We start from the raw sequence: 27,590 nt of genomic DNA on the forward strand, positions 1-27,590 counted from the left end.
AAACCCAGGTGTTGGGGGCTGTCACCCAGAGAATCGTTCAGAGTGAGTGCACTGTGGGACAGGTGCAGCCTCAGCTGCTGCCTCCACTAAAGGGCATTTCCCCACCTCAGACCGCATCGCTCGGAACCGGAAGACTATCGTGTGCCCCATGATCGATGTCATTGACCATGACGACTTCCGGTATGAGACCCAGGCAGGGGACGCAATGAGGGGCGCCTTCGACTGGGAGATGTACTACAAGCGCATCCCTATCCCTCCAGAGCTGCAGAAGGCTGACCCCAGCGATGCATTTGAGTAAGTACAACCGGCCCTGTTCATCCCAGCGGTGACCAGTGGGCCCTCCCAACACTATGGGATCAACACTTCCCCCCAACATCCAGTACAGATGGTCCAGGGTCCTCCGTGCACTCAGTACCAAAGCACCATCTGCCCTGCATCCAAAGCCTTGGCCTGCGGACCCCAAGCTGCTTCCCCCTCGGTGCCTTTATGAAGGGTGGGCCTCCTGCTGCCCCTCCTTGTGCCCACTTGTCACCGTCTTTGTTATCACCTGTGGGGCACAGTGCTGAGCGGTCCCCCAATCCTACCGAGCCCCCAACAGCTACGGGCAGCAAGCATTGCCACGACTGTCCTCCGAGAGGTGCTGGGGCTCCAGGAGGCTAAAACACCTGCTCGACTCCTACGGCCTTCCCAGCACCCTGTTCTGTTCTCTTCACCCCGTGCCAGGGTCAGGGTAGGGAAATAGCAGCTTGTATCCCAGCACGGGCTTGGGGTAGCCAGCATGTGGGGGCTGCGGGGCCACCACAGAGGAGAGGACCAGGGCCCCGGGAGAAGCAGCTTGTTCCAGGGGAACAGAGCAGGGCTGTCCCTTTCTGCACTTGGTTCTTCGCAGTGGAGGCCTGCAGCCCTGCAGCTGGCCTGAGAGTGCTCCTGCCAGAAGGTCGAAGCCAGCTTCAGAGATGAGGAGAAAGGGCAGGCACTCTAGTTGTGGTCAGTTAGCATGTGCTTAGAGAACAGCACTGGAGGCTGGGGGCAATGGAGGTAGTGGCCTGTTACCCCATTTACTTGGAGGCTGAGGCAGAAGGAGCACAAGTCCAAGTTCTGCCTGGGCTACAGAGCAAGTTCAAGGCCAACCTGGGCAACAGAAAAAAAGTTTAAAAAAGCCGGGCATGGTGGCGCACGCCTTTAATCCCAGCACTCTGGAGGCAGACGCAGGCGGATCTCTGTGAGTTCAAGGCCAGCCTGGTCTACATAGTGAGTTCCAGGACAGCTGGGGCTACAGGGAGACGCTGTTTCAAAAAGACAAAAAAAAAGGACCACAAGTGTAGCTCGCGGCAGAGCGCTTGCCTAGCATGTGCGAGGGCCTGGGCTCAGTCCGAAAACAAAAGCAAAAGACCCACCTGAAGTCTGAATGGTCAGAAGTCTGAGGTGAGTCTTCCCAGGCTAAGCGCCCTGGTGTTGGTGGGACTGTGCTCCCTCGGCTCCACCGGGAGGAGCCCCTTCCTGGGGAGGAGCCCCTTCCTGGTCTTTCCCAGGTCCTGCAGTGCTAACCCCTGCTCCTTCTCCAGCCCAAACGAAGCCCAGCATCTTCAAAGCTCTGTTTTCACCCCATCGTGCTGCCTTCCCCATTGACATCATCGCAGGTCTGCCTGACTCTCCTGCCTCCCTCCTTCACACACCCCATAATTCCATCAGGCTTACAGGGTCAGGGTCCCACGTCAAGGTTGTGCATCTGAACCCCACCATCTCACAGGTTCTAGGGATAAGGACACCAATCTGCCTCCCTGCTGTGGGCCCCTCATGGACCCCACGTCCTCTGTGCCTTCCTCTCCTTCTGAGAAAGGGGCTGTTGTGGCAGAGCTGTTTGTGGGCACAGTGCACACCTGGGGCTCCTCACAGGAGCCCCTTGATGTTGTGGGCTCCAGAGAAGGCCTGGGGGAGAAAGAGGCGTTAGATGATTACAGCCTTCTCCTGACCACCTTCATCCTCAGCATGGACAAGCCCAGTTACAGCTGTCCCGGTCCAGAGTCATCCTGCCTGACTTCAGTCCAGGCTGGTTTTCATGCAGTCTTGGGGCTAATTTCCTGTGAAGTACAAACAGTTCCCCACACACTGTGTATTAGTCCCCTCCAATGACTAAACCCAAGCCCCGCCATCATCAGAAGACACAGAGCCTACGAGCCACCCCGTCTTCACAGCAGGCCTACCCGAGCCACCCCGTCTTCACAGCAGGCCTACCCGAGCCACACTGCCTTCTCTTGCACTGCAGGAAGGTTGCAGTGCAGTCTGGCCATGACAGAAAGGCCAGCTAGCCCTCTGTGCAGGGGGATCAGGCTGTAGAACTGTAGGCACAGAGGTGATGTTCAGCCTCCAGGTGAACCACGTAAAGAAAGATAAAGAGGTGGGGCCAGGAGTGCGGCCCTGTGACAAAGCACTTGCCTGAGGTGTGTGAAACCCCGGGTTCTAGCCTCAGCACTGCAGCTCATATTAACACCTGTGATTGTAGCACTTGGAGGCGGGCGGGAGAATCAGAAGTTCAAGGTCATCCCCATCTACATAGTGAATTTGAGACCAGCCTGGGCTACATGAGACCTTATCTCAAAAACTGAAGAAAAAAAAAGTAACAATAATAAATTTTAAATTAAATATATATTTTAAAATAATATAAAATTTAGGGGCTGGACAGATGGCTCAGCGGTTAAGAGCACTGACTGCTCTGGCAGAGAACCCAGGTTCAGTTCCCAGCACCGGGAGGCTAACAGTTGACTGTAACTCCAGTCTAGGGGATCTAACTCCCACTTCTGACCTCTGCAGGCATTGCACAACACAGGCACACTTACATACATGAAGGCAATACACTCATAGACATAGAAACATAAAATAAAGAAATAAATTATTTAAAATAACAAAATTTAAACGGTAAATAGAATTAAGTAAGGTTCATTTTAATATTATCTAAATTTAAATTTTTTTTAATTTTTTACATTTACTTATCTAGTGCACACACCATGGTGTGCATGTGGAGGTCAGAGGACAATCAGCAGGAGTTGGTTCTCTCCTTCCATGTGAATCCTGGGATCAAACTCAGGTCCTTGGTCTTGGCAGCAAGCACCTTTGCCCACACAGCGTAGGTATCCACATGGCAGAGGTGTCCACACGGCAGAGGTGTCCACACGGCAGACGCTGGGCAGCTCCTGCCTGGTGCTACCCGGTGTGCGGCACATCACATCCCCTGGACCCTATCCCATGGTACCCCCACTTCCTAGTCTGCTGGCCACTCCCACACGTCATCTCCGTACCTTGTGTCGTTCCCTCCTCCGGGCGCCTTCTCCTCTGGGGCTTCCCTCCTTGCTCCTGCCCACCTGCTCACCCCAGGGCTGGAAGCAGACACCATCTTTGCCCTCCTACAGTGCTCTTGTCTGTGCCTCCCAGAGGCCTTTGCTGTATACGCCGCTGTCTCCTGGATCCTCTGTGCTGAGACAACTACTCCATGCTGCTGTCCCCTGAGGACACTGGTTTGTCTCCTGACCCTGCCAACACCTGGTTCATGGCTGGCATTCAGTGATAAATCCATGAGGAAAGAAGAAAGGGGATGGTCGGATGGACAGACATAGTTCATCCTTCCTCCCAGAGCAACTGGAAGGACAGACTGAGCTGCTGTAGATAGCTCAGCCAAGCAAGAGCCTTCTGGGCTCAGAATCCTCCGAGGAGCCAGCTCGAAACCAGGTGCCTGGGCTCTGGCCAGAGGCTGTTTCCGCAGGTCTGGCCGAGGCCCAGCAAGCTGTGCTGTTTTTCCGTCTCTCTAGTAGACTCTGAAGCACATAGACACCTGGTTCCAACCATATAACTGTCTGTGATGTAGCTGTGAGACCCCAGGGGAAGAGGGCTGCCATGGTTTCATTTCACACAGCACCTCGGGTGTTAATCACACACGACGAACTTGGGATTCTTTGGTTAAAATGCACTGTCTGTGAGGGAAAAGGACAGGCACGAAAGTGGGCCAGGCCAGGGGGTCAGCGTCGACAAGCCAGATCTAGAAACATCAGCTAGCATCCTGGCATCTCCTGCACCGGCCAGCACCTCTGCCCCTGTCCTCACTCCGTGTTCTTCTCTGACAGGTCTCCCGTGATGGCTGGAGGGCTGTTTGCTGTGGACCGGAAGTGGTTCTGGGAGCTGGGCGGGTACGACCCAGGCTTGGAGATCTGGGGAGGGGAGCAGTATGAGATCTCCTTCAAGGTGAGCTGGAGTCCTGGGAGCCCCTTCTGGATGCAGCTGCTGTGGCTGGTTCTGGCAGATGCCTGCCTCAGCCTCCCCATAGGCTTCTGGGTAGAGAGGTCAGAGGCCGGAGGGGGTGGAGAGGGCATTGAAGGGACCCTCAGGCTGTCAAAGACTGGTCTCAACCACAGCTCTGGCTGGCTGTGCTTCCAGTCAAGATGGTGAGTGTGTGACTCAGGCACTCAGCAGGCCAGCACAGGGAAGGGGAAAGGCCGGCAGGCCTAGGCATGAGGCCGAGGCTGGAGCTGTGCTGAGGACAGCCATGTGGCCTCACAGAGTCTGGGCTGGCCTATGTAGCCATTCTCTGAAGTCTTTCCTGTTGTGTCTGTCAGAGCAGAGACCACTTGGGTAAAAGCTCTTCTCATGGAGACAGGAAGTGGTTTAGGGTACCTCGCCAGGGTTCCTTCCTCAGCTGAAGAAAAAGAATGAGACCAGTAACCCCCACCCCCACACACACACACACAGCACAGGACCTAGGAAGGTAACTGTGACCAGAAAGTGGCTCAGCACAGAGCCTGGACCACCACAGACATTGCTAAAGATGAAAGGAATGACTAGTTAACAACTACTAATGTGAGCCCACATTCTCCTCTGTTTGTGGGGTTCTGACCTGGTCCCAGGTGAAGAGGTGCCCTCCCCTTGTAAGAGGGAAGGTAGCTTGTCCTGTGTCCTTGTGGTCCATCAGAACCAGTATCCAGGGCCAGTGAGACAGCTCAGCGGGTAAAGGTGCTTACCAACAAACCTGGCCACCCGAGTTCCAACCCCAGAACCCACACATACACCATGCACCTATATGCGCACATATGACAACAGAACCATGATTCAACATGACCAGCCCCCGACTGACAAATCCTCAGCCCACAAGGGATGGCCAGCCGCCAAGCTGACCTGGGTTTGGGCATCAAGCTCAAATACAGTGATCTGCTGTCAGACAGTGGTGAAGACTTCAGGGCCAGACCCTGGTGGCCAGTGCCATGTCTTAGATCTGCCACTTTGAGCAGACATCTCCCCTCACTGAGCTTCAACTTGAGCTTCCTTACAGTGAGGTCGGTGAGACTTCAGCACTCAGCGTTGCTGGGAGAATTATGGAGACCGTGCTTGGTAGAGGCTTTTTACTAATGGTCCAGAAGAGCATGATCAATATGCCAATACCATCTGCAGAGCTGGTCAGTGGTTCAGAACCAGGAGCACAAATGCATGAGTAGCAAAAAAAACCGCCACCTAGAATTCTTCCCAAACAGCACAGTGGTGTAAAGGAGCAGGCTGTGTCTGCTTCAACCTCCAGGTCTCTGACACCAGCTCCCTTGAGAGGACCAGCCCACAAATAAAATTAATGTTGATACTGAGGGTAATGCCCAGAATATTTAGCAACTACAGTGGCATCAACCAGTCAGAAAAGATGTGTAGGAACAGCGTACCCACTGGAGGAGGAGGTAGGAAGGAGCTCAACTCCAGCCCTGGTTGGACCTCACGAGATGCCGCCCCCAGGCCTTCACACGTGTTGGCCTGTAAAATACCCACAGCTACCTGTGAGGATGAGGTCATTGTTGTACCCTTCAGAGGGGGAAAAGTAGGGCTCAGACCACAAGTCTGTGGAGTCCAGGCCAGGGCCTGAACCCAAGCCTGCTGGCCCCAAAGCCCACATACCGGCCCAGCCGAGTGGTGCAGGCCTCTCGTTGGAACAGCGGACAAAGCGGTTCAGAGCGATGAGCCTAATGGTTGGCTGCGCTTGGCCCCTTCCCGTCGATTTTTGCCCTTCCTGGGGTTTATTCCTTAAGCTTTTAGTGAATGGAATGAATAGCGATTTAAGTCAGAAGTAGCAATGGAGGGCAGGAGAGGTGGCTCAGCAGGTAAGAGCATCTACTGCTCTTATAGAGGACCTGAGTTCAGATCCCAGCTCACAACCATTTGTAACTCCAGCTCCAGGGGAATAAAACGCCCTCTTCTGGCCTTCTTGGGTACTTGCATTCATGTGCACAAATCCACACTCACACACACACATCATTTTTTTTAATTAAAATCTTTAAATTAAAAAAAAAGAAAGCAAATAAGCTTTTTCCTGACACCTTTGGCCCACTGGTAGGGGCTGTGCTGATATACATTCTGAGGCTTCATCCAAGCTCGTCACAAACAGAGATTGATTAGTGCTGTCTGCCATGGGCGCAGATTTGGTGAATGAGCACGCAAAGGTCAAATCCCATGCAATTCCTATCCCATGCAATTGAATTTTGAAAATACAACATTCCATGAGTTCAGCGAAATCTCATGCATAGAATCAGAAGTTTCAACTTCAGTCAACAATCTGTGTACCAGACATTGATTCATGAAGCATGCTTCCAAATTTGTGCCCGGAAACAGAGTCATCTGAGTTGGGAGTTCTCACCAGGTGCCAGGTGTCCTAGTTTGTTTCTACACTGCTGTGACAAAACACTCTGACCAATACCAACTTGGGGAGGAAAGGGTTTATTTATCTTACATCTCCCAGGTCACTGTTTATCAGGGAGCCCAAGGTAGGAACTTCAGGGCAGGAACCTGGAGGCAGGAGCTGGAACATAGGCCGTGGAGGAACACTGCTTACTGACTTGCTCCTCTGGCCCATGCTCAGACTGCTTTCTTATGCAACACAGACCCTCCTGCCCAGGGGTGGCACCACCCACAGTGGGCTGGGCCCTCCCACATCACTCAACAATCAAGAAGATGCCCACAGACATGGCCACAGGCCAGTCCAATGGAGGCAATTCCCCAATTGAGGCTCCCTCAACCCAGGTGTGTCAAGCTATCACTAATGCATCCAGCACAATTTAACCCCTTGTCAACTTGACATACAAACATCACTATTAAACCACAATCTTTCCAATTCTTATCCCCAAGATATGATGTTAACATTAATATCACAACAAAAGACAGTAAAACCTTAAAAGCCCCACAGTCCTTAAAAAATCCAAACACTTAAAAGTCCACAGTCTCTTTTAATAGTCTCTTAACTGGGGACTCCTGTAAAATCCAAAACAAGTACTGTCTTATTTCAAAGGGAAGAATCGGGCACACCTAAGCAAAACCAAAATCCAGCAAAATAGCTCAAGGCTGGACATCTGGGATTCACTCACGATCTTCTGGGATCCAAAGGGTTCTGGCAGCTCCACTGCTCTGACTCTGCCATCCACAGCACACACAGCTCATCTCGCAGACCCAGGCCAGCTCCATTCCACACCTACTGCTGTCTTTGGTGGTCGTCCCATGGTCCCGGCATCTCCGAAAAGCTGGGGTCTCCACTGAAACTGAGGCTACACCTTCACCAATGGCTTCTTCTTGCCTCTTGGGGTGCAAAGCCTCAGATTCTCTCCATGACCCCTTCAATCCTGGGGTCTTCGCTGCAACTGAAGCTGCACTTTCACCTATGGCCTTTCCTGGCCTCTCAGAGTGCCAAGCCTCAGCTGCTCTCTGTGACCTCTTCACGCTTTTAGTACCAGAACCATGCAGGAGACTCTTACACATTACCAAGTCCTGCTTCCAGCTTGAAATAGAGGTGCGGGTCCCCTCTGTGTGCTGACCCTGAGGAAATACCTCCCAGAAGATTCCACCACAGTGATGCTGGTCTCTTGTTACTTACAGCTGATTTTTCAGCCCCAGTTAACCAGCATCAATTGATCCAGTAAAGCAAAGGCTTTGCTTCAGGTTCTGGTCTCTTACAGCTGATTCTTCAGCCCCAGCCGACCAGAACCCACAGATTCCCAATCCAAAAATCTCACACGAACAGCCCTGATAGTCTCCGCTTCCCTTTGAAGCTTTACAAGCCAGGCCTCCATCGTCTACAACTGTTTCAGCATAACTGTTCCAAGCTCCACAGCAACAAACTCTGAGCACGCAATGGCTTTTCCAGCCCAAAGTTCCAAACACTTCCACAGTCCTCCCCAAAACACCAAGGTCAGGTGTCACAGCAATATCTATCACAGCAATATCCCACCCTCTGGTACCAATTTCTGTCCTAGTTTGTTTCTCCATTGCTGTGACAAAACACTCTGACCACTACCAACTTGGGGAGGAAAGGGTTTATTTGTCTTACATTTCCCAGGTCACAGTTCATCAGGGAGCCCAAGGTAGGAACTCAGGACAGGAACCTGGAGGCTGGAGCTGGAGCACAGGCCATGGAGAAACGCTGCTTACTGGCTTGTTTCCCTGGCCCCTGCTCAGCCTGCTTTCTTATCCAACACAGGACAACCTGCCTAGGGGTGGCACCACCCACAGTGGGCTGGGCCCTCCCACACCACTCAGCAGTCAAGAAGATGCCCCACAGGCATGGCCACAGACCAGTCCTATGGAGGCAATTCCCCAATTGAGGCTCCTTCCACCCAGGTGTGTCAAGTTGACACTAATGCATCCAGCACACCAGTGGTGCAGGGATCACTTGTGCCCCACTCGGTGCTACATCTGCAGCACTGCCTGGCATGGGAAGGCGCTTAGCAAATATCTGTTGCTTGACTACTCAGCACAGCTGTGTCATGGCCAGAGCCTGCTCCAAGTTCCCGGCTCTTTGGCTCTCCAGAAACTCCCACTGTGGAAAACAGCAAACTGGTCACAAAGGGATTTCTAAACCCGAAATGATTTCATTTGATTCCGTGTGTTTGAAAGACCCATCTAATGTCACTCATCAGGCAATCACGGCAGAACAAATGTGTTTTCTTCTTCCTCGACACAGTTTATTTACAAAAGGCTCAGTAATGAAGCCATGCTGGAGGCTTGGGGAGGAGGCTGGCTCGAATTCCATCTGATCCAATTATGTTGGTCACTCTCCAGGGGAAATGAGCTGGTGTAATGAGGGGCCTTGGGCTCTGGAAGGGAGGAGTTCCTCCTTCAGCTTTCTCTCCTGGCTTGAGAACTGGGTTTCCTGGAGCCAGGACAGCCCACCTGCAGGTGCAGTGTTCCAAGCTGAGGGCCAAGAGAGGCCCATCCATCTGCCTCAGTGCCTCAATGAACATGCAGCTCTGCCTTAGTCGGGGCTGGGCCTCTCCCAAGGGCCAGACACCCTCTGATTAATCTCTGCTGAGACTCCCTTCTTCGTAGTGATGGAGAAGACAGTGACTTGAAAGTCACCAGTGTATTTCCAGAAATTAAGATGAATCTATCTGTCCCATCAGGCCTGACAGATTAATAGTCTGGCTCTAATTCCAGACCAGGCCTGTTTCTCCTGGTGGGAAAGTTCCAGAAAAGACATTCCAGGGCTGAGGACATAGCTCATTTGCAGAGCGCTTACATAGCATTTGTGAGTTACTATCACACACACACACACACACACACACACACACAATATCTGTGTCACCACTGATGAATGGTCAGGCGTGGTGGCACACGATTGTAGTCTCAGTATTCAGAGGCTGAGGCAGGCAGATTGCTGTGAGTTTGAGGCTAGTCTGGGCTGCATAATAGCAACACTCTGTCTCCCAAGAAAGAAACAGAGAGAGAGACAGAGAGAAGGGAAGGGGAGGGGAGGGCTAAGGATATAGCTCAGTCGGTAGAGTGTGTGTCTAGCATGCACGAGGCTCTGGGTTCAATCCCCAGAATTTAGTGGTGCGTGCCTGTGTTCCCAGCATTTGGGAAACAGGAGAATCTGGAGTTCAAGGCCAGCCTGTGCTGCATGAGACCCATCCCAAAATAAAACTGAAACCTTCCCAAGTCCCTAGAACCTCTGGAACAGTCACTGGTGCCGTGTGTCTCCTTGTCCCTGACCCTAACAGGCCTCTGTTTCCCAGAACTCACTGAGTCGGCCCCCTGCTTGGAGGTAGGCATCTTGTCAGCTTTAGGCTGGCTAAATCTTGGGCTCCGTAGCTCCGTCTCCCACCAGCTTCTCCTCTCTTTCCACCTCCCCCCCTCCCCTCTGACCCCATCATTCAATGGAACTCTTGTACAAATGAGCAAACCCAAATCAACGTAACATATGTAAAAGGCTTAAAGACCCAACATTGCCGCAGTTCCCAGATGTGCCAGGCTTGGTGCAGAGACCCACCCCTCTCACAGGGGTCCAGGCAGTCTGCTATGACTCCCTCTCTATGCTGTGTCTCCTGGAGCTCCCCAGCAGCCCAGTAAAAGGGGCTCTGTCTCCCTCACCTGCAAGAGACTCCTTGAGTCTCCTTGACCTGATGGTTTCTTGCCCAGCCCAAAGCCAGCTGCAGCCTCTGGCCCTCCTGGAGCCAGGATAGGGGTCAGCTGGGGAAGGACTTGACTTCTGCAGGCCTCTGAAGTGAGAGGTGCCATGCCGAGATGGAGGCAGGGATTGAAGACAGCGTGATTGACTGAGACAGAGCCAAGCCTGGGGACTGGGACCTGCCTTGGCCCCTGCAGCCCGGCACCTCAGGATGCCGTCCTAGGCCTCTGGCTGTCTCTCCCAGGAAGGAGTGTGTCCCCGACCCCACCCTGATCTCAGTCCTGAGATTCCATCTTTCCAGTTGAGAGTTGTCCTAAGACAGAGGTGAGGAACAGAACCATGGTAGTGACATGCTCTGGCCTCCTGTGTCTGTCCCATTTCACCCAAGGCAGCATGAAGCCAGGATCCAGCCAGAGAGCGATGGGACTGAGGCCTTCACCCAGGACAGAATGACACCATCTGCTTCAGCCAGTGGCTACTCTCTTGGCTAAGTTACCACAAGCAAAACGACACCGGATCCAGGGCCTGCCCACAGGAGCAACTCGCCCTCTTTCAGCCATCCTCCTGTCCCCACACCCACTGGGTCGCTTCATTCACTTGCCCCTCCAGAATCCTGCAAGGACAGACGGTGCGCCTGTCACAGACAAAGCCTGGTGCCAGGCACTGGGGGCCACTGACAAATCCAGCAGGTGAGACACCCTCCACGCAGACTCTGCGTGGAGGATGCAGAAGGCTGGAAAGGACTTTCACACGGAAAGGAACAGAAAACCATCTTACGCTGGAGTCGCCAAGAATCGGGGAATGTGTCTGCAGCAAGACCAAGCCCAGGTTTCCAACAGGTGGCCGTCCCTCTCCACATGGCCCTCCCCCATGCTGGCGGCTGCTACAGGCCTATAGGGCCCTCTTGACTGGTTACAGAGGGGCCACTGGCAGCTGCAGTTTTCTCCTGTGGCCCCCATCCCAGAGCCTCACTGCATCATGACCATGAGCATACCCATGAGCCATGTGGGGTGGTGCACACCTGTAATCTCATGTAATCTCAGCACTCGGAAAGTAAAGGCTGGCAGATGGGGAGTTTAAGGCCAGCCGGGCTACAGGAGATCTTGTTGCAAAATAACAAAGATGGGCATGGTGGTGTGTACCTATAATGCCAGCACTGGCGAGGCAGAGACAGGAGGATCCCTGGTGCTCTCTGGCCAGCTAGCCTAGACTACTTGGCAAGCCCCAGGCCAGTGTCAAAATAGTAGATGGCACCTGAGGAATGACACCCAAGATTAACCTCTGACCTCTGCACATATTCACACACCCGCACACACACGCGTACCCATGAGCTAGGCATAGTGGCACATTCTTATGGTTCCAGCACTTAGGAGATGAAGACTCGCAGATGAGAAATTCAATATCATCCTCAGATGGGGCTGGAGAGATGGCTCAGGAATTAGAGCACTGGCTGCTCTTGCAGAAGACCCAGGTTCAATTCCCAGCACCCACATGGTGGCTAACAACTGTAACTCCAGTTCCAGGGGATCCGATGCCCTCTTCTGACCTCTGAGGGCATTGCATGATATGTGCACACTTGCATGCATGCAAGACACTAATACACATAAAGTAAAAATAAGAAATAAGAAAAAATCCAAAGAAAAAGATCATCCTCAATAGTGAGCTCAAGGCAGCCTGAGCTACATGAGATCCTTTCTCAAAAACAAACAGAAATATCCTCAGCCTCAGCACCCACAAGGGTAAGGACTGCAGCTGGCTAGCTGGTCACCAGCCCCGGGAAGAACAGGTAGGCGGACAGTCCCCCACACAGTAGGAGTACTGACAGGCAGAGACCGCCAAGCCCACTGCAGGAGGACCACAGCCAACACTCATCCATGCAGACAGTTACTGTGCTTCAGACAAAAGCAAAGAAGAAATCCCACCATGTGCTGTGTGGGCAAGGGGGGGGAGGGAGCCCCTGCTGAGATCCAAGATCTGCACAGTGTTGGAAGGTAGCCGAGGTCAGGAAGCAGCTATGGGAGCATCGGGCCAGAACACAAGAGAGAGATGAGAGAAGACGCCCCAGGGAACACCTCGGACATGCTGGCGTCCTGGGTGATGCCAAGAATGGGTAGTCCAAGCAGGGTGCCCGGTGGACTCAGTAGCCAGCAGCAGTCTGAAGGGAAGGAACTCTCATGTTGAGTTGGCCGCCAGCGCCTCCATTCTGGGCGGGGGTCCAGGGAGTAAGCCCAGCGCCTGAAGCCAGGTCCTCCTGAAGTAGCAGATAATCCTGAGCTCTGGGAACATCTTTGCTGCCTCGAGCCTCCTGGCAGAGCAAGGACACCCCATGTCCTGTGTCCTTCAGGCTGGTGGTTCCTCAGGATCCTCTAGGCGGCAGCCAGTGCAGACAGGGCTAAAGGAACTGGAGGTTTGAGCAGAGAGAGGGCTTTGGAACTTGGTCACCTGTTCGCACAGTGGAAGGCACCCTAGCCAGGCAAAGCTTGGAACAGCCTTGGCTGGTGCGAAAGTGAGGGGAGCTGGCCACTGACCTGGTCAGCTGCCTGGAAGACCTTCAAAACCAGAGCAGGGCAACGTGTCCTCACAAGCTCAGCGCCACCTCTACGAAAGGCAAAACAGGGCCTGGCAACGAGCAGACATAGCCACCTGGTGGGATCATGCTTCCCTGTCACCCCTTTCTGAGGGGACAGTCACTGTGATCAATATCTTTTACTTTAAAACTAAACTTGGCCGGAACTCATTGTCTTGAGATCACTGTTGCGTTGGGTTGACTTGCCAGGGCTTTCCTCTCACCCACAATCAGAACAGAACTTCATTGCTCCACACAGAACTCCACTAACTGCATGTGGAGACAGCGTGCATCCTGCATCCATGCAGGACCGCTGCAAGAGCCCAAAACAGTGGAACTTCAATGAAGCCCAGCCTCCGGCACCCACCAGGCGGATCAAGGCAGCAAAGGCTCTGTGCAGAACTGGGGTCATCAGTGTCCTACGCTGGTCCCTCCATGGCCAAAGCCCCGGTGGCCTGGAATGTGGACCGTTACCGGCCCAGGCCTATACCCACAGCATTCCATGAGCAGCGCCATCCTTGTATCGTTGGACATCTTGCACAGGTTACCACAGCTGCTGTGGGTTCGGGAAGGCAGTGGCCATGTCATGCTCGAGGTTTTTTTGTTCTAGCCCCACCACAGCGTCTGCCCGTCCCTTGGCTTCTCTTCCCTATGTCCACAGTGGGCCCTGTATGGAGTGCCAGGCTGCTGTGACTGTCAGCTCTCCCCACTGCAGCGTCTTTGCTGTATTTGAATCGCCATTATGCTGTGCTTTGGCTTCAGAAGATCGGGATGTGCTGGCCTTCGAGGGGGTGGGGATGCAGAGACAGGCCCATCACCTCTCTTCTCTCCCCGCAGGTGTGGATGTGTGGGGGCCGCATGGAGGACATTCCCTGCTCCAGGGTGGGCCACATCTACAGGAAGTATGTGCCCTACAAAGTCCCTGCTGGAATTAGCCTGGCCCGGGTAAGGTGGGGGCTTTCTGGGGGGCTGGAGACAACCCTGGGCTCCAGGCTAAGTAGCTGCTAGCCGATCTCCAAGTGAAATCCAATGTAAAGGGCTGGGATGGGGAGAAGGGGGTTAGGGGAGGGAGATGGGGGCATTAAATATCTTGGAAAAAAAATCAAAGTGACCTCAAAAGAAAAGCGAAGGCTGATGCCACGGCGAAAGCCACCACACAGCTTGGGCACAGGAAAGGTCAGGGCCCAGGCACACTCTGACAAAGGGGCTTCGGGGACCATCTAGCTCAGTACCCCGACTCCTATCATCCTGGGTTCCCCAACTGCTGTCTGCCTTCCCAGGCTTTGCAAGCGAGGATTCTGCTGCAGAGCCCAGACAAGGCCTTGAAGGTGGCCAGCAGCACCCTCTAGTGTCCAGTGTCTCTAAGGACAGCCTCCAGGCCCACTGCGCTTTGGACTGCCCCTTGGCAGAGCTCTGGGTACCAGATTAGGCCCACACAAAGGCAGTAATCATCTGAGATGCCCTTGGCCTTCCCCAAGGAATGCCAGGCAGGACCCAGAATCCACACCACCTCCTGCCCACCAGCCAGAGAGGAGCGTTTGGAAGGCTGTGGTGACTCCCTAGAAACCTTCCTTCCAGCCTGGCGTCCTGCAGAGCAGCAAGCACACTGATCTTCCTCTCCCGGGTTTTATTCTCCACAGTTACGGAGAGTGAAACAGAGACATTAAATAACTCAGACCCCAACCCAGACTTCCTTGAATCTGACAGGCGCCTGGGAACCATGCCCTGAACGGTGGCTTCTGTCATTGAGACTAGCGTTAAGTGGCAGCATCTCTGTTAACAGCTGAGGCTGAGCATGAAGCTTCTGTGTCTCATACAAGTCCTGTTTGAGCATTAATGCCCTTGGATGACTGTCAGGTCCTGCGTTTGACATGGACCAGCCCAGGTAGCATCCCACCTCCTCCCTGTGGGCCCAGCTGCCCCTTTCTGGCTCTGTTTCAGGTGCCAGCTTCCATTGCATCTGCTCACAGCCGTCATTCGGTTGCAGGTCAGATGCAAACTGTTTAGTCTTCCCGGCACTCGGGGAGGTGAGGCAGGGTGATGGCGAATTCAAGGCCAGCCCAGGCTGCATAGCAAGATCCTGTCCCTCAAAACAAAAAGTTGGCCCAGTATATTAACAACCAAATCTAAAGCGTTCTAGAGCCCTAGCTCCCAGAACAACACTTGGGGGTTCCGGCGGTACCAAGAGAGCCTGTGTGCTGCCACACGACACTCCCACCTCTAGGCCAAGTACAGGCTGGTCTGTAACTGAGGCACAGAGAGGTGTCCTGCAGCCAGAGGAGAGGGGTTAAGGGGCATATGAAGGCATATGAACCCTGAAGGCCTTTCAGACCCCTAACAAGGGAGACATCTTGGAAGTCACTGCAGCCAGTGGGATGGCTCCGCACGTAAAGGTACCTGCTGCCAAGCCTGACAGCATGAGTTCAGTCCTGAGGACCCTCGTAGCAGCAGGAAAGAGCCAGTTCCCACAAGCTGTCCTCTGGCCTCTGTGCTGTCTCTGTCTCTCTCTCTCTCTCTCTCAACTATAGTGATTTTGTTTGTCGTTTTTGTTTCTTGAGACAAGATCTCACTATGTCATTGTGGCTGGCCTAGAACTCCCTGTTATAGACCAGGCTGGTCTTGAATTCACAGAGATCCACCTGCCTCTGCCTCCTGAATGCTGGGACTAAAGGCGTGCACGACCATGCCCGGCTAATATAATTTTTTGTTTAAGAAGCAACTGGCAACTGGAAAGTCCTCCCATTGGGTCTCGTCAGCTATGCCAAAGGCCAGTGTCTGGGAGAAATGGCATGCTCTACCATGTCTAGAAAATACAGCCATGCATTGGTGATTTCAATAGAACCAGATGTGCAGCACAGCTGTTGGGGAGACTGAGGCAGGAGGATTACTATGACTTTGGGGCCAGCCTGGGCTACAGAGCAAGACCTTGTCTCAAAAGAAACACACAAGGCTAGGAAGATGATTCATGGGTAAAGTGTTTGCTTTGCAAGTGTGAGGACCTGAGTTTGGATCCCCAGTCCCCACATAAAAGCCAGTACAATGGCTCTGCACTGTGGAGGCAGAGATGGGGGGCGTCCCCAGGGCCTGCTGGCTAGGCAGGTGGTCTAGCAGAGTTAGTGAATTTCAAGTTCATTGAGATACCCGCTGTCAAAAAACAAAGTGCGAAATTATGGAGGAAAGCACTTAACATGGATCTCTGGCCTCTACATGGGTATGCACACCTGCACACATGTATATACACAAAAAAAAGAAAAGAAAAGAAAAACAAACAAACATGCAGATAATAAGCCAAAGGTCTTGATGGCTAAGCCAGGGAAGAAGAGTTCTGTGTTCCAGAATGTTCCTGGTACACAGGCTCTGGGGCCTTCCACTTCCACCAGGCGCAGTTTGAAATGAATCATAGCCTTTGCTGCACTGGCACCTGGTGGCAGTAACTCTCTGCACTGGGCTCACTGTCTCTGAGGTCCCAGTCTGAGTCCCACCATAGGGCAGGGTCCCTGTACCTGTGAATGGCTTCCTTCCCTTCACTTCCCTGTACAGAGACAGTGACTTTCTGTGTGGCTCAAGAGCTAAGGATGCTTTTCACAGTTTCAAACAGGTGGGGGGAATCAAAAGAATTTGTGATACAGGAAAATCAAATGGCAGCATCATAAAGTTTTATTGGTGCGTAGCCACTCCCCCTCATTTACATAGCATCTCTGGCTGTTTTATGGCTCTCAGCCTTGAGACCATCTGGTGTGCAGAGCTCAAATCTCCACAAGAAAATACTTGAACATTTGCTAGCCCTGCGATACCATCCCCTCCTAGAGCAGTCCTTCACACCTAGGTGAGAATAACTGGTTACAGCCTAAAGCCTTCAGAAGAAAATCCAGATTAACTTCAGGACAGGGATCAAGACTGCCCAGTTACATGTATGTGTCCTGGGGGGGACAGATCGGCCCCTGGCAACAGCCAGAGGCTACAGGAAGAGATTTCCAAGCAGGAACAGCCCCTGAATCCTGAGTGTGCTTTGAAGTTCTGCCCGGAGTCTACACTGCTTCCGAAAGCAGAATTTTCTCACGGTTATCACGCAAGGCTTCGATCTTCCAGACCTGCAGGCTGTCTCCTTATCAGGGGCCTCTGATTGCCACTGGTGGTTGGTTTTCTAATCAACCGTCCTTTGGCTTTATAATAAAGGGCTTGTTAGAAATCCTGCCTACTACTGGGATTAGACCTTTGGGGTGCACATTACTTTTATCATGGAAATTGGTCAGAATTCTTGGTTGAAAATGACAGATCCCCAACTTGGGTTGGCTTTGCAGAGCTGAAGAGATGACTGGTTGGGTAAGAGTGCCTTGGTGCGGGCTGGAGAGATAACTCGGCAGTTACGAGCACTGGCTGCTCCTGCAGAGGACCTGGGTTCAGTTCCCAGCACCCACATGGCGGCTAGCAATCATCTGTAACTCCAGTTTCAGGGAATCTGACACCCTCTTCTGATCTCTGCAGGCATTGCATGACATGGGTGTGCTTACATACATGCAGGCAATACACTCATACACAAGAAAATTAAAATAATAAAATAGTTTTTAAAAGAGTGCCTGGCTGCACAAGCATGAGGATCTGAGTTTGGATTCCAGCACCCACATAACAAGCCAGACTGAACCCTTGTGCCTGTAACAGCCTGGGGATGGATGGGCAGAGGCAGGAGGGTCTCTGGGGCTTGCTGGTCCCCTGCCTAGCTCCAGTCTCAGTGGGAGACCTTGTCTCAAAGGAATAGGGTGGAGAGTGATAGAGGGCACCCTGGAGACAGGAGAATTGGGAGTTCAAGGTCAGTCTACCACACAGTGACTTTGAGGCTAGCCTGGGCTATGGGATACCCTGCCTCAAAATATATATAGAGAGAGAGAGAGAGAGCGCGCAAGGTAGGCATCGTGGCACCAACCTGTGATCCCAAGACTTAGGAGATGGAGGCAGGAGGATCAGAAGTTCAAGGTCATCTTCAGATATTTAGCAAATTTGAGGCTAGCTCAAACTTGAATACAGCCCTGTCTCAAAAAAACTATAATCAGCCGGGCGTGGTGACGCACGCCTGTAGTCCCAGCACTCAGGAGACAGAGGCAAGCAGATCTCTGTGAGATCAAGGCCAGCCTGGTCTACATAGTGAGTTCCAGGTTAGCTGAGGCTGCAGGGAGACCCTGTCTCAAAAAGGCAAATTAAGAAAATCTGTCTTTGTGGGGCTGGAGAGATGGCTCAGCAGTTAAGAGCACTGCTTGGTCTTACAGAGGACCTGGGTTCAATTCCTAGCACCCACATGGCAGCTAACAAATGCCTGTAACTCCAGTTCCAGGGGATCCAACGGCCTCTTCTGTCCTCCAAGGACACTGCACGACATGAGTGACTTACACACATGCAGGCATAACACTCATACATGTAAAATAAAATAAAAATTTTTAAGAACCATAGTCATTAAATGATCACAGTAATAAATAGAGGGTCCTGGGAGATGGCTCGGTGGGTAGTGTTGGCTCTGTATGAGGACTGAGTGTGGGTCCCCAGCACCTACATGCTGGAACCCCAGTGCTGCGGGGAAAGAAGGGGCTGCAGAGACAGGCAGATCCCCGAGGCTCACTGGCCAGCCAGGCTAGCCAAATCAGTGAGCACCAGGTTCAGTAAGAGACCCTGTCTCAGAAAATAAGGTGCAGGAGCTGGTGAGACGGTGCGGTGCAGGAGCTGGTGAGACGGCGCAGGGCAAAGGCACCTGCCACCAAGTCAAACGACTGAGTTAGATCCAGGACTCACGTGGTGGAGGGAGAGAACCAAGTCCTCCATGTTGTCATCTGACCTCCATACATGTGCCATGGCATGCACACTCACACATCCACACACGTGCACACTCGCACATCCACACACGTGCACACTCGCACATCCATACACGTTCACACTCACACATTCACACACGTGCACTCGCACATCCACACATGTTCACTTTCACACAAAATAAATTAAAATGATGTAATGAGATAAATTTAAAAGGTGACTGATTGAGAAGGACATCTAGATGTTGACCTCTGACCTCCACATGCATGTGAATGGGTGAGCACATCTGTGTGTCCACACATGCACACAATCATACACTATACATACACAATAAATAGAGATATAGCCACGTGTCACTTGGAAGAACGTACTCTGAGAGATGTATCATCGGACCTCGTCCTCTAGGGATGTCATACAGTCACCACAGGCAGTGGTCTCCCATGAACACCTTCTCATACAGTGCTCATCATTGACCCAACTGTCACTACACAGCCTAGAAGGCCTGACCATGTGTGGGACCAGGTCTGTGATAAATGCCCTGGTTTTCCAGGCCCCTTGCAGCACAGCCTGACCTGGGGTGCAATCCTGACCCCCCCTACCCCACAGCCTGACCTGGGGTGCAATCCTGACCCCTCCACCCCACAGCCTGACCTGGGGTGCAATCCTGACCCTCCCCCCACCTCTCACCTCCAGAACCTGAAGCGGGTGGCTGAGGTGTGGATGGATGAATTCGCCGAATACATCTACCAGCGCCGGCCAGAGTACCGCCACCTGTCTGCCGGCGATGTCGTGGCCCAGAAAAAGCTCCGCAGCACCCTTAACTGCAAGAGCTTCAAGTGGTTTATGACCAGCATCGCCTGGGACCTGCCCAAGTTCTATCCACCTGTGGAGCCCCCAGCTGCAGCATGGGGAGAAGTGAGTGTGGAGGGACAGGGCTGGGCACAGACTCCCAAAAACATGCCAGGAAAATCTAAATGTTACATTCTCTCTTGGGCCCCGTTTTAGTTACTTCCCATTGCTATGACAAAACACTGACCAAAACCAGCTTGGGAGGAAAGGGTTTATTTGCTTACAGCACAGTCCATCATCAAGGGAAGCCAAGGTAGGAGCTCAGGGCAGGAACCTGGAGCACAGACCGTGGAGGAACGCTGCTTACTGGCTTGCACCTCTGGCCTGTGCTCAGCCTGCTCTTTTTATTATTATTATTTTATTTTATGTGTATGAATGTTATGCCTGCAGGTATGTAAGTGCACTCATGTTGTAAAATGCCTACAGAGACCAGAAGAGGTCCTCGGATCCCCTGGAACTGGGTCTATGGACTGTTGTTAGCCGCCATGTGGGTGCTGGGAATTGAAGCTGGGTCTTCTGCAAAAGCAGCCAGCGCTCTAACCACTGAGCAATCTCTCTAGACGCCCCCCCCCAGCCTGTTTTTTTTATACAACAGCTGCGCAGGGATGGCACCACACACACTACGCTGGGCCCTCCCACATCACTCGACAATCAAGACGATGTCCCACAGACATGGCCACAGGCCAGTCCAATGGAGACAGTTCCTCAGTTGAGGCTCCCTACACCCAGGTTGACAACTGAAGCTGTCCAGCACAGGCCCTGTCCTTGTGGGGCTGATTTTTTGTTGTTTTCTGGTTTTGTTTTGTGTGCTGTTGAGTGTTGTACGTACAGAAGAATTAAAACCGGGTTGGCATGAATTTCACCTTTTACCTTTTTATGACATTCTGCCAGGTTTGGTTTGGTTTTTGTTTTCTTTTGTTTGTGATGCTGGGGAGGAAACTCAGGATTTTGTGCTAAGCCAGTCTCTGCTGCCGAGAGACTAATTCAGACGTTTCTACTGTGCTTCTTGGTGAGGCCTATGTCCTGCTCAGATCTACAGCCAAGAGCTCCAAATCCCACCCCACCAGCCTTCATGGCTGAGAGGGGGCCAGGGCTGCTGCTGTTCTTTTGCGTAGGGATGGGCTGAACTCCTGACACTTTGCTGTCCTCCGTGGACAGCAAAGATTTTGTGATCTCTAAGACTCTCCAAGTTACCATCCCTGGACCGCCTGTCCCTCAGGCCTCTGGAATGGAGGTAAAATTGGATTCCAAGATGCTGGGTAGGATTCTCTCGGTGTGGGCTCAGGCACAGCCACACTGGGGACCCTCTGGGATTCCTGTCCCTCGCTGACACAAAGACCTCCCACCAGCCTTTAAGGCAGTTCACTATTCTGTCTTCATCGTCTCTGCCCTGGTCCCTTCCCTCCCAGCAGGGCCCAGCGGTGTGTATTAGTCACTTTTCTGTTGCTGTGATAGAAACACTGACCCAAGCAATTTATAGCAGGAAGCATTTATTTGAGCTTACGGTTCCAGGGGTATTACAGTCCATCATGGCAGGGAGGGAAGGTGTCTGGAGGTGCTGGAGCAGGAGTAGCAGAAGCTAAGCTCTCACATCGTCACGCAGGCACAGGAACCAAGAGAGCACCTGGAGATCTGGCAAGGCTTAAGAACTCTCTAAGCCCACCCCCAGTGACGTGCTTCCTCCAGGATAGCCACACCTTCTAAAACCTCCCAAAACAGCACCACCATCTGGGGACAAAACGTCCAAATACTTGGAGCCTGTGGGGGACACTTTCATTCAAACCACCACAGGGTGCCCTGAGGCGCCTTAGTGGTCGGTCTTCCCCTTTTCCCCCACCAGATTCGCAACGTGGGCACGGGATTGTGCACAGACACAAAGCACGGGACCCTGGGCTCCCCACTGAGGCTGGAGAGCTGTGTCCGTGGGGAAGCTGCTTGGAACAACATACAGGTAAGGGCCACCCCTGGGGCTGCCAGGGTCCTCACACTCCATGAGGAGTGACAGTTGTCAGCTGCGAATCATGGGGTTTCTTGAGCACCTGGAGAAGGGGGAAGGGGATTCCTGCACATAGCAGGTACCACCATCCATCTGGTCTGTTTGACAAACATGCACCACATGGCTTAGAACAAATAGACAACTTTTAGGTGTCACTAAGAAGTCCTGAGTGTGTGTGTACAAGTGCCTGATCTGCTTTCTTTCTCTGGTTTCTGTTACTGTAACTGAGTGCCACATGCTAAGTAATTTATAAAGAACAGAAGTTTATTTAGCTTGCAGTTCTCAGTTCTACAGGCCTTAGATTTTGGCCCCAGCCTCTTCCCAGCTCCAGCAAGGGCCTTCCTGTGGGTTCATGACTTCAGGGAGGGCATCACACCAGGAGGCAGATGGAGTTGGCTCCCTGAGTCTGTCTCTTCCTCTTATAAAGTGACTAAAGGGGGCTAGCTGGAGAGATGGTTCATCAGGTAAAGGTGCCATGCAAGCCTGACCACCTGAGCTCCAACCCCAGAACCCACGGTTGAAGGGGAGAACCAACTCCAGCAAGTTCTCCCGTGACCTCTACACACACACCATGGCACAATAATCAATTAATTAAAAACCAAAGACAATGTAGCAAGAGGGGACTTCCCCATGCTTTGCTGTCCCTATAGTGACTCCCTATGTGCTCAGGTCTTTACCTTCACCTGGAGGGAGGACATCCGGCCCGGAGACCCTCAGCACACCAAGAAATTCTGCTTTGACGCGGTCTCCCGCACCAGCCCAGTCACCCTCTACGATTGCCACAGCATGAAGGGCAACCAGCTGTGGAAGTACAGGAAGGTGCGCGTTGGGGGCAGGATGGGGAGGGGGAGGAGCCATACTACCCGCTGGCTTGGTGGGTGGGTTGTCTTAAGGAAGGCAGTGCCTACCTGCTTCTTAAAGAGCCCGCCCACTCATCCCTGTGTTCCACCACCCTGTCCTGCCATTGCCCAGGCACGAGCAAGAAGCCAGAGATGTCAACCGAGCTTTGAAAAGGAAAGCCAAGGTGGGCGTGGTTTACATAGCGAGTTCCAGGCCAGCCAGGGCTACAGGGAGACAGAGAGAGACGGAGAGAGAGAGAGGTCCACGCCACTTCACAGGGAACCAGTGGCATTGATTGGAGCAGGCAGTGCTGAGGGCCTTGGCCTGGAAGTGACGTTGGGCCCATGACAAGGCAGAGGATGCTGGGCCGCATCTGATTGCATGCAGGGAGCAGGGCCGGCGGGACGTGAGTCCCAAGCGGCTGCCATGCCTCCTCGTTGCCTACCATGACTGGTGTCTTGTTATCCCTGGTGCTGTCTGCCTGACTCCCTGCTCCGCCTTGTAGGACAAGACCCTGTACCACCCTGTGACTGATAGCTGCATGGACTGTAGCCAGAGTGACCACAGGATCTTCATGAACACCTGCAACCCATCCTCCCTCACCCAGCAGTGGCTCTTTGAACACACCAACTCCACAGTCTTGGAAAAATTCAACAGAAACTGAACCCTCACAGCCCCTCGGCAAGCCCCACGGGTCCCCTCCAGCGCCCATGAAGCCTTCCTCTCAAGGGAGAAGGGGCCTGTGTGGGCACCAAGGTGCTGGGCTTAATGGCTGGGGGCAGGGGAGTCTTGAAGCACCTGTGTCATGTGTAGAGAATAGAGCCTACAAAGGGCCCCACAAGAAGGCAGGGTCTGCTGACATCACAGCAGAGCTCCAGAACCTGTCAGCATGTCACCTGAGTGTCACATTGGGCACACCTGGGCAGCCTCTTGCCCAGAGCCCTGTGAAGTTACTCAGCCCTAGGGCAGCTCCCAGGCACTACTCTAGAAAGAGATGTGACATTGGCCTATGTGCCAGCCCCTGCAAAGCCCTCCTGTGGCCTGTCCTTACTGCGGGGTAGGCATAGGGGATGGACGGACTGCCAGGACTGCCCAGCTTCCATCTTGGTCCAGGGCTCACAGTGAGAGCCCACACCTGGGACCTCAGAGTGCTCTATACTGAGCACTTCCAGCAAGGGGCCCCTGACCTTCCTCGGCAGCCTGGATGCAAAGGATGTCTCCCTGGCTCTGGGCATTTCAAATGCCCCGTCCAGTTTCAGGGCTTTCTGAGTATAAGGACAACCCAGCCACCAGCTTTTTGGGGCTAGTTCAGCTAGCCTTGGAAAAAGGCCAAGTAGACTGAGCAGGCTGATCAGAGCTCCCCAGCCCATGCTTCCCTGGCCCTCTCTGTCTCTCCTTGGCAGCTCCTCGGCAGCTCCCTGCCCATGTGAGGCTGGAGGCCTCCTGGGTCCACTGGGGGCAGCACAGCCAGTCTCTGACTGCCTCATAGTTCTGATCTCACTGAACTCTGGACTTGTGTGGCTCTGTCTCCAGTCAGGAAGTGCCACTGGACTCTGGCGTGCTGGCATATGAGGCTGAGATTCAAGCAGCAGCCACACATATCAGTCAGGCAGCCCTGAGCCCAGGACGTTTGTGACCTCTAGGGCTTGAAGGAACAGGGACCAGAGGCTTTGGAGCAACCCAGTCGCTGACTGTCACAGCTGCAGCCTCATTGAGAAGCTACTTTCCCATGACCACCACCACCACCACCACCCCCAGCCCCTTGCCAGACTCCTAACAGGCCCTTTTGTGACCTCTAGGGCTGGAAGGAACAGGGACCAGAGGCTTTGGAGCAACCCAGTCTCTGACTGTCACAGCTGCAGCCTCATTGCAGTGGGGCCAGAAGCTACTTTCCCATCACCACCACCACCACCACCACCCCCAGCCCCTTGCCAGACTCCTAACAGGCCCTCAGACAGGAACCTGCCCGCTGTGGATTGTCTCAAGCAGAATGAATCTCATAGCCTGTGGCCCTCAACAGCTAGTCCAGGACACACTCGAAATCAGGGTGCCAACTAGAGCTGGGCAGCTCTCTAGTGCCATGTACGGATGAAATAACTGAGACGTGGCTCTGGGAGCAGAACTGGGAATCTGCTTTTGAGATGTTGTCTCAAGGCTATCAATGGTGGGAGGGGCAAGCAATCCCAAGCCTCCAGGGGAGTCCAGTGCCTGGCATAGGAACACTTCCACACAGCCTCTATCCTCACAGGCACAGCCTGCTTTTGGATTCCTGGTATCCTTTTCAAGATGAGTGGTCTACTTTACATGTGTCTGGCCAGGAAGGAATCAAAACAGGAGGTTCCCAGAATCCAATAAGGATGTGCATTACAAATAGGGGAGTCTGGATCATCAGAGGGCAGTACAGCTTTGTTACAATAAAAACTGTGCCTTTTACAAAGAGAAAATGCAACTGAACAGCTGATCCCTAAACTTGAACCACTTCCTAGTGCCTTGCTAGACAAACAGAAAGGGGGGTGGGGAGGGCACTTGTACAGTTCATATGGGTTGACTGTTTTCTTCATGTCTGAGTGCAAGCGGGAGGTACTGGGATTAGAGCAGAACCTGAGACCCAGGCCCCCCAGCTTCCAGAGACCTGGCAGCTCTGTGAGGGGCCCCGTGCTGACCCCAGGGTGCTCTGCCTGTCCCTCACCATCTGGCAAGGTGATCAGAGCAGCTGCTGGGTTTCCAGGTCACCCCAGCCATGCAGGTAGTCCTGTTGTCCTCCACACCAGGAGTCCTGCGGGAGGCAGGGGCAGCCGCAGCCACCCCCAGCCAGCTTGGGTCTCCACTCTTTCATGGGTGGGTGTGTCCTCTGAACTTCCCTCAGAATTTCTAACTGCTGAGCCCTGGTCATAGCTCGTGAGACCTGAGGTGTGTCACAGGGAGAACATGCCACCAGCCAGGGGACAGACTGGCCTCTCTTGCTCCAAAGCTTTATTTGGAGGATGAAACTCAAAATGGTGTAGCTAGAAAGGCAGCCTTTCACTCTAGAAGGTTCCAGAAACATTTTGGAGTATCGAATGTCCCAGGTGTGAGGCAGAACCCTTTGCGTGGTAAGCTTCCCACGTGGTAAGCTTCTGGCTTTGGAAACAGCCAGAGATGATGAGTCCTCCCTCAAAGCAGGGACATCTGATGGGTCGGGGGAACATGGCCTTAGGACAGGCAAGAGATGCCGCACGTGGGTCTACAGTGTTTTCCTCACAGCTCCTCTTCAGACCTCCTGCCTGTCACATTTCCTCCCCGCACCCCGGTGGTTCTGTCTCTGCCTCTCAGAACACCACCACACTTCACAGTCGTAACTGGGACTCTCAAACTCCTGTCCTTGTCGGGAGGCCACACGTTTGTAGTGTTTTCTAAAGCCTGGATGTAGAAGAGGGACAGTGCAGTTCTGTCCTCCTCCTCACTGCTTTCCACTGATGCTCTCTGACAAATCCAAGTCGTATTTCAGTTCAGGATTGACGCCGAGTTAGTCCCCGCTGCTACCATGGGGTCCCAGGTGATACGGTCTTAGTGTGCACTCCAAACAAGGCTTTGGTTCAACAAGGTCTTCTTCGCTCTGTGACTAGCTTGAAGGCTGGGCTCCCCAGGAGCTGCAGGAGTTCCATGGGGAAAAGCCCAAGACCACCCCCTCTCCTGCCTGGAGAAACAAGCTTCATGAAGAATGACCTACCATGTACAGCTGTGACTGTGACTGTCAATAAACCTACAGACTTTCTCTAAAGGGGTCTCTGGTGTGTCCCTTGTCATTGTGCCTTCCCATCGGTGCCCTCATAGTGCTGAGCACCTACCCAGTGCCCACATGAACTTCAGGGTGCTGAACCAAGTCCAGTTGCTGTCATTTCTAGAAGGGAAGGCAGACCAAAGACAACCAAGATGATTTCAAGTGCAAACTGGGCTGTGAAGGATGGCAGACAGTATTTTCAGGCTGGGGTAAAATGGTCAGGAAATGCCCCTCAGAGCTGAAATACCGAGTCTGAACCAAGGAGTACTCTACGCAGAACACAGTGCAGGGGCCTCCAAGGCCTGGAGGGGCTGGGGATGGGGGGAGATCAAGGACTTGGTCAGGGAAGCCCACAGGGTCTTTGAAACCAGACCCGGAGGTCAGGAGGGTGAGAGGAGGAACTGCGTGCCTCTGATGCTCACCCATCAGTTCCAGCCTGTTTAGCACATTTCTGTGGTGTTAGGTGGTTTAAATTCAGAAACCATGTGGCAGAAAGCACTGGTAAGCCCAGCTTTTGGTGCAGGTCTTTAATCCCAGCACTGAGGAGGCAGAGGCAGGTGGATCTCTGAGAGATCAAGGCCAGCCTGGTCTACATAGTGAGTTCCAGGCCAGCCGGGGCTACAGGGAGACCCTGTCTAACAAAGTATCATGTGTTTACTATATACAGATACTCTGCTAGAAATGCACTGTTCAGGGAAGAGCCAGAACAGATGCTTGTCCCCCGCACTGTGAGTTGTTCCTCAGTGTTGATCCTGTCCCCACCCTGTCAGGGAACGCGCAGGATCCACGCTCTCCTGTATCCTCACAGTTCGGCTACCCAGCTTTGCCTCTATGTAGGGAGATGCCAGAGTGCTCGTTTGCTAGACTATTTTTATTTGTGTGTGTGTTAGTGTATTCCTACAGAGGCCAGAAGAGGGCACCAGATCCTCTGGAGCAGCAGTTATGTGAGAACCGAATTTGTGTCCTCTGCAAGAACAGCAAAGGCCCAGGGCTAGAGAGGTGGCTCAGCGGTTAAGAGCATTAGCTGCTCTTGCAGAGGATCTGGGTTCAATTCCCAGTACCCATATGGCAACTAACAGCTGTCTGTAACACCAATTCCAGGAGACCCAATGCTGTCTTCTGACCTCCTCAGGTACTGCACGACATGGGTGTACTTACACACATGCAGGCAATACACTCATACACATAAAATGAAAATAATTTTTTTTAACTTTTTTTTAAAAAAGAGCAGCAATGAGCCGGGCATGGTGGTGCACACGTGTAGTCCCAGCACTTGGGAGGCAGAGGCAGGCGGATCTCTGTGCCAGCCTGTTCTACATAATGAGTTCCAGGACAGCTGGGACTACAGGGAGACCCTGCTTCAAAAAGACAA

General features: G+C 53.0%; 1 protein-coding gene and 1 long non-coding RNA gene across 2 annotated transcripts in view; one reads left to right on the forward strand and one right to left on the reverse strand.

Moving 5' to 3' along the window:
- The window catches only part of Galnt10 (polypeptide N-acetylgalactosaminyltransferase 10), a 168,534-nt gene extending 144,347 nt beyond the window's left edge, over nucleotides 1–24,187 (forward strand). Inside the window, exons 6-12 of the mRNA XM_008842336.3 lie at nucleotides 111–294; nucleotides 4,116–4,233; nucleotides 13,815–13,922; nucleotides 19,467–19,688; nucleotides 21,463–21,573; nucleotides 22,288–22,437; nucleotides 22,964–24,187. Of these exons, the coding sequence (XP_008840558.2) occupies nucleotides 111–294; nucleotides 4,116–4,233; nucleotides 13,815–13,922; nucleotides 19,467–19,688; nucleotides 21,463–21,573; nucleotides 22,288–22,437; nucleotides 22,964–23,122 (1,052 nt within the window). The 3' untranslated portion in view covers nucleotides 23,123–24,187. The remainder of the gene's footprint in view (nucleotides 1–110; nucleotides 295–4,115; nucleotides 4,234–13,814; nucleotides 13,923–19,466; nucleotides 19,689–21,462; nucleotides 21,574–22,287; nucleotides 22,438–22,963) is intronic.
- LOC115071915 lies at nucleotides 23,761–26,216 on the reverse strand. The gene is made up of 2 exons (XR_003850971.1): nucleotides 24,252–26,216; nucleotides 23,761–24,095 (listed from the first exon to the last, which is right to left on the reverse strand). It is a non-coding gene; the product is annotated as an uncharacterized LOC115071915 (long non-coding RNA).
- Between the last annotated feature and the right edge of the window lie 1,374 nt (nucleotides 26,217–27,590).

The sequence above is a fragment of the Nannospalax galili genome, unplaced genomic scaffold, assembly GCF_000622305.1.
Source record: "Nannospalax galili isolate Female #2095 unplaced genomic scaffold, S.galili_v1.0 scaffold940, whole genome shotgun sequence".
Classification (NCBI taxonomy): Eukaryota; Metazoa; Chordata; class Mammalia; order Rodentia; family Spalacidae; genus Nannospalax; species Nannospalax galili.